We start from the raw sequence: 7,095 nt of genomic DNA, 5'->3' as shown, positions 1-7,095 counted from the left end.
CGAGGTCTGTGACTAATCACTCTCGTGGAAATATACAATCCTTTATACTTTAATAATTATTCTATTTTTTTTAAACCGCCGTTCTTACAGTTTCAGTCATGATCTGAAATATTTAAAAAGTTAAAAAAAGACATACCAGAGTGGTCCGTAAGACAGCTATGTTGGACTATTCGAATTGTTGTCCCAGAAGCAGGAATATTACCCTAAATGTTATCTATAGAGTTTCAGTCCAGTATCTGCATAGTAACTTGCATGCAAAACTTTAACCAGAAGTTTTTAAATTCAAAAGGGGACACAATTTTGCAAAATACATGTCAGAGGTACGGTACTTGATGCTATGACCTAGTTTTATAGACCTGAAGAAACGTGTGACGTTTCAATTCAATAATTGCACTAATTTCTGAGATATTAACGTACATATAAAACTTTGACCCGTATTTTCTAAGTTCAAAAGGGGGCATAATTTGGCTAGAATAAAATGTTAGAGATTTGGAGATAGTAACTTGCATGAAACACTTTAGCCAGGATTTCCTATGTCCAAAAGGTGACATAATTTGCCCAAAATACATAGAAAAGGAAAACACAATAACTTTCAAAGTTTTATGCCTTTAAATGATAGCTATATGTTCTTGCCTGCAAAACTTTAAACAAGTTGTGACACCGACCCCGAAGCCGACGCCGACGCCATGGTGAGTAGAAATATAGCTATTCTTTGAAATATCGAGTTAAAAATCATTCTTCCAAAGTGTCTTCTTGCAAATTGCATTGCATATATATGCTAAATGGCTGTGCCTTTTTCGAAAGATAAAAACAAACTTGTGCATATTAGGACATTTTTGTGCAATTACATACATGTATACACTCAAACTTATGTTTTTCGAAGCTCATTAGAATATAAGTGACACATTTGTTTTATTAAAATCATTTGAAAAAATAGCAACTTCAGTTAGAACAAAGTATATGCTTACAGATATCTTTTCTTACATTTCGTGTTTCAAATTTCATAATAAGTTTGTCATTGACAAACAACCTTTGCTAAACCATTAAATTTTAGCTAAAAACAAACAAAGGTCAAAGCTAAATTTATTCGCCGTGCTGATTCAACTTAACTATTTAGGACCAGGTAAGCATGAATTTGATCTGACTTTAAGATATGCGCCGTCTCTGAAATGTCAGCCAGTGCCTTTAAAAGTTTATTTAGTATTCTAGGCACTGTCCATTCTTATCTTCGAGACAGCTACTATTTCACTGCTAGGGTTGTCTAAAACAACTGAAAGTTTTTGACAATATTTCAGCATCTCATTGCAGAAAGTAAATATATGTTATTTAGCTTGCTCAACACACACATATATATATATTATAAACAGATATAATACAAGAGTACCGTCTGAAAGTATCGGGCAATACGTTAGAAAAGAGTTATAGTTCTTGGCCTTTTTCTTCAAAGCTATTATAGTAATTAAGTATTCAAGAAAAGTTAACTTAAACACTTAGGAAATACTGACTTTTTAGTACAAAAAGGGCCATAAGTCTGACAAAATGCAGGTTAGAATTATGGTTCTTGATCTACTTACTCATCTTATGATGATAAACACGTGTGCAAAGCTCTTATATGTTTTGGAAAAAAGTGGACTTGAACAAAAAATTAGTTCTAAGTACAAAAATGGCCATAATTCTGACAAAATGCATATCAGTGTTGAGCTATAAATCTTGGCCTACATAGTCACCAATAATGATAAACAAGTGAGCAAAGTTTCAAAGTCGTAGCTCTTATAGCTTTTTGAGATAATGGTAGACCTAAACAAAACATTTAACCAACGCCGACGATCAAGTGACGACTGGCCCTCGAAAGAATCAGACGAGCTAAAATTGGTCACAAATGCATCCTTTTCTGTTATAGAACGAAATTATTATTTTGCCATTTTGAATGCAAAGAATTGTAGAGTGGCATTGTATGATGTAAATATATTTGGTGAGAAATATTTAAAACAAGCCAGTGAGAACTATGAACACGAAATGAAACCGAAATAAATATATCCCCTCTCTGAAGACGTTCCACACTCTAATCATAGTTTTTCCATTAAGGCGCATTGACTGAATGACGCTGAATTGCATTAGTGAAGTCGTAAAAGTGCACCAAACCAGTTATACGTAAACAACACTTGATTACCTTAAACCGGAAGAAGAGTTTAAGAACGTCTAGATAAAAGTGTTTGAATTTCTGTAAGTAACAAGTAAACAATCTTCATCCATCTGGCATTTCCCAAAGAGATATGAATAACCTTTATTCATATTTTTTTTTAAAAAAAAAGGTCGTAGCAGCAATATATAAGGAGAGTTACGTTGGCCCGCAACCCACTACCATATGAAATGAACGCTTTGCAACTGATTACGTTTGTGTCCTGTATCTTAGCAGCCGACACATATCTTTTTGGGAATGTGTGCGACATTGACGTGTAAGTATGTTAAATATATTCAATTTCATTATACTTGAATGCATGAGGCTCCAAGTATCACGTGTAAGTGCAAAGTAATATTATCCTGTCGTGTACAAAATCCCATTTTTAGTCATTATAATATATTGTTTCTTGCAGCCTACAATGAACGGATCATATGAAATTTGATCACTTGAACTTGCGCGAAATAAGACGCTGCGAACTTTGTTCATTTATTGGTTTTAGTTTATATCCTTTATTTATTATTTTAAATTAAACTAACCATTTTTGCAAAGACACTAAAGGCCAATATTTTTATTGTTGTATGGCATCACCAGACTTGCTTAAAAGGGAATCGTGAGTCCGATTTACCAGTGAAGTCTTTTAACTGGAGTGCGCCTATTGCGATTTTATTACGCGAAATTGCAGTTATCTCGGTTACTTGAAATGATTTTGATACTTCTGTTTAGATTTAGTTTAATGACATTGTGTTCTTTTAATAGTTTGAAGTTTGAATTGTTTGGAAACTACATTTAAACCTGTATATGGATTTGTTATTTTAGACATTATCTACTTCTTAAAAAACATCAAATGGACATTACACATACACAAATACAATCAATCAAACACGTATTGGACCACTATAGTCATATTTAAAGATTATCTAAACAGAGACGAACCGATTTCTAATATTGGCAAAACTTGTGGTCCAACCCTTTTGTATTATCGCACCTTTGCAACGTTACCGAATATTTCTTAATGTACAGTAGCATTATATATGTCTTGATGTAATGATAGTTTGCTGTTGTATATATATTTACATACGTATCTGTATATTATTGTCTTGATGTACATTGACCATAATGTCTTGTGTGATAATTACAATAAAATATGATTAAAGCGCAAAAGACTAGGACAAAAGTTCAGTTGTAATCGCTACGTCCCAAGTCCCCAAAACCAAGCCCCGTCAAAACAGTGTATGTATGGGTGAGTACGTCAATCAGACGACCCAAAACTGATGTCCTGGATCACCGTTTAGAAAGGTCTGGGCCACATTAACCAAATAAATGTTATGTTAATGTGAAAGAATAGTTATATCCACGCGTTACTTTTAACATGAATTATGAAATTTACATACACTGACGTCTGGATATTTAAGCGAGAAAATTAATCGATAATAATTAGGAAAACAAAATGTGCAACAATAAATCGTAAGTAGTATATTGTGCAGCTTGGGAAAACTTTTAGCTAATTTTGGCAACAATTGTTTACGGTAACTTTTATGCTATGCACCAATGTTTTCTTGTAATTTCTTTATGAGGCCAATATATACCGCATGGGACATAAAGTTTTACTGAAATTTCAATTTAAGTTTGAAAACCCATCTGCTTTTCCTGCAAAAGCAAAAGACGAACCTCAACGACTTCAAATAAAAGACAAAATTATGATACTTGTAGGTCATATTTATTTGAAATTGTAATACGCATTCACCATTTCTTTACGCGTTCTTTCAAACAGTGTAAACGTTCCATAAATAAGTCGGAATTAAGACAGTAGTAGTTTCATTCTATTTAAGTTATATTAGACATGTAGTATTAATATTTCCAAAGTGAGTATTGGGCGAAGTTAACTCTTATACAAGCAAAAACCAAAAAAAAAAAAAAAAAAAAACAAATCACGACGTTGAAAAGAATTAGTGATCAGGAATATCCTCATTTTTCTCAATCGTATTGTACTTTCAGCTTGTAATCAATTAGTGATAAAAAGTACCAGATTTTACAATATTTATATACTATAAAAAAGTATTACCTTTAACCTAAGTATTCAGTTTTATATCACATTTGAACACTAAGAGGTCAGGTGTGCACATCTGTGATTATAAGGATCTTACATGCCTGCCTGTGTAAGACGGTGTTTTCCCTACCTGAGGGACAGTGTGGAATGGAAAACCGAGCATTAGCGAGGTTTTTTATCCATGCTGTCCCGAGGGTAGGTAAAACAGATGTCTTACACAGGCAGACATGTTAGATCATTTTTCTTGCCTATCATGTTCAAAATAGATCGAGGAGACAAATAGGTTTGGGTATTTCCTGACATAATTTATAAAGCTTATGACGTCACAATCGTACAAGTTCTATGTGACGTCACCTAGAGCACGCTATTTTAGACAAGGTTTTTCCCTAGGGAAAGACAGTAATATCTATCCCCGGCGCGTGCTCGGATAAATGTATACTTTCTCCGCTAGGTAGGCAAGAAACGGTTGTCTGTCGTCTGTCCGTGGACTTCAAGTCTTGCTAGAACTCCAGACGTCACAATTTTGTCATAGTCGTATTTTAACGAAACCCGGTCAAACAGTTTGTCTCCATAAATATTTCGGACAAGTTTGATACGTGATTATTTTGGGTGAAAGTATTTGACCCCTTTTCTTCTTATTGTTCTTCTTTTGCTTTAAATTCTGCACCGACAATGTTCTTCAAGAAAATGTAAGTTGCAGGCATTTAATTAACCTGACTAGCTATTTACTGTATGTGTGTCCTTTTATGCAGAGACTCTTCGAACGGAGTGCTTGATCCGAGTTGCAGATCCGGCACAGTGACGATCCGGTCTACCAGTAAGGTTGCCTACATTCGCTTCAGCAATGTCGGACGCATTTGCATACATAGCATATCCGGATTAACTGTGACAGACGTGTTGACAAACCAAGATCTAAGTATATTTGCTTTCTTGTCTAATGTGTACAAATTATAAAACAATTACAAAGATCAGAATGGCACGAAACAATATGTTTAGTGAAACTTATTTTTTTTTCAAAGCTCTCTGTAATTTTTGTATATTTTATTATACGTTGTAAATCATACGTTGTAAGGTCATGGCAATTTGGATCTATGTTTAGCGTCCCTATCAGTTTTTTAAACCTATCTATTTGGCGAAAAAGGGTAAAAGGAAAACAGCAAAATTTAGTTTTTGTATTTACAGCATCTTCATAGACTTAAAACACATTGACTTAGTGTCAAGTACCAACTTACAAAACAAAACAAAAAATAATACTAAGAAATTACTAGTCCTTAAAACGCAGGTACTAATTTTGAACGTATTTTTGAAAAAAGACTGAAAAAAAGATTGAATAATTGCGTTCGGACTGTCTGAACGAAAACAGTAACATTTTTAGACGATCTATACTGAACCTGTATTTAAGGACACGTCACGGCTGAGATATTTATGCATTATTGCAATACACAATAGGTATTCAAATTGTGATTCTAACACATATACTCATTTGATAAATCCTCAATATATATGTGAAAAAAAGGGATGTGCTTTGTATGATTGCAACACTGTGAGTTGCTCTAATTAGTGACAAATGACTAAAACAATAGGAATTTTTACGTGATTTGGATAGACAAAACGACAGTAAGGTAACAATATATTATTCTATTGTTTTGATCTATGAGTTGTAAGCTACAGTAAATAAGATACATTTTAAGAAAATCAAACTGGAAGGCAGAAATAACAGAAAAATCTTAATTAGGTCAAAAGTCATCATACACCTGTCAAAATTTGTCACTACTTTTCACGAGCTGTCAAAATTATTTTTATCTCTCCATTCTGCATATGCATTATTTTTGTAATTATCTTGGTAGGACATTCTAGTGTGTAACTTACTTTACATTCCACACTAATATTTGTGCTTGAAATTGCTTTGTTGAGCTGACTGAACTCACGTAAGAATTTCTATCATTTTAGTTTCCTGTCTGTAGTAAAGGTACAAAACTTCAATATAAGGATATAAGAATTGTTCCTTTCTGGTGGACAAATGGAACTATTTTGGTTGAATCATAACATGACGATTTTTGGAAAGAACTGAATATTCTTTGTTTTCTATCATTCACCGGAAATTCAAAACATGATGCCACCTTAAAGCTTATAATGTAGGCAGCGCAGTAAACAACAGGAATACGTACATCACAATCTGGTCAAATCAATTCCCGCAAAAATCCACCAAAAAAATAACATATCAAAACCTTCATGCATCTTTTTTCAAATGTGTATTTTTATATATTAGATGAAAGGAATTAACCTACCGACTGCTATTTATTTTAACAGGTAATGTGCCATGTGAAAGACAAACTGTCGGGGATGTTGTCTTACACGTTCAGGTCCGCATACCTTATTCGCGTGGCAGTTTCCACTACACAATCAGTTAGTGACGAAAATGTCAAGCAACACTGTAAAACAGAATATAAATAAAAGTTTGCAAATGAAGCAAGTTTTTTTTTTTTTCTATTTACCTATTTTAGACAGGAAATCAGAACCTTGTAAGTTTACCTTTAAAACACAGACCAAACTACTGACTGAAACTCTTACGCATGAACAACACCGGTATATTTATCTTCTATGTGTCTGTCTGTAAAATTCGTAAGAAACAACAGTGACATTTTTGATTATTTATGTCCCGTTACGCTAGCGGGAAGAGGAATATAAAAATGGCGTCCATCTGTCCGTCTGCAATCGAAAGTTATCTTCTGCAATTTAAATGCTATTATAGGGGGGTAATTGCGTTCATGTAAAGAGAGAATTTTTGCTTGGTTTCAAGATCCCATTAACAAAATACCCATTCAAAACATTTTATTCTTTAATGTTCTTCAGTGTGTACCATAAA

At 33.5% G+C, this 7,095-nt stretch overlaps 1 protein-coding gene across 1 annotated transcript; it reads left to right on the top strand.

Annotated features, from left to right (window-relative positions):
- The first annotated feature begins 2,339 nt into the window (after nt 1–2,339).
- LOC123555629 (uncharacterized) lies at nt 2,340–6,698 on the top strand. Its single transcript, XM_045346223.2, has 3 exons — nt 2,340–2,456; nt 4,982–5,145; nt 6,540–6,698. Exons 1-3 carry the CDS (start codon nt 2,371–2,373, stop codon nt 6,638–6,640), a joined length of 351 nt encoding a protein of 116 aa, XP_045202158.2. The 5' UTR covers nt 2,340–2,370; the 3' UTR covers nt 6,641–6,698.
- Nucleotides 6,699–7,095: the final 397 nt, after the last annotated feature.

This window comes from Mercenaria mercenaria, chromosome 7 (assembly GCF_021730395.1).
Source record: "Mercenaria mercenaria strain notata chromosome 7, MADL_Memer_1, whole genome shotgun sequence".
NCBI classification, from domain to species: Eukaryota; Metazoa; Mollusca; class Bivalvia; order Venerida; family Veneridae; genus Mercenaria; species Mercenaria mercenaria.
This window is presented reverse-complemented; position numbering and strand designations above follow the sequence as displayed.

Coding starts and splice junctions, on each gene's coding strand:
- LOC123555629 (XM_045346223.2), top strand. CDS start 2,371: ATGAACGCTTTGCAACTGATTACGTTTGTGTCCTGTATCTTAGCAGCC. Junction 2,457..4,981: donor AATGTGTGCGACATTGACGT/GTAAGTATGTTA, acceptor CCTTTTATGCAG/AGACTCTTCGAACGGAGTGC. Junction 5,146..6,539: donor GTTGACAAACCAAGATCTAA/GTATATTTGCTT, acceptor TTATTTTAACAG/GTAATGTGCCATGTGAAAGA.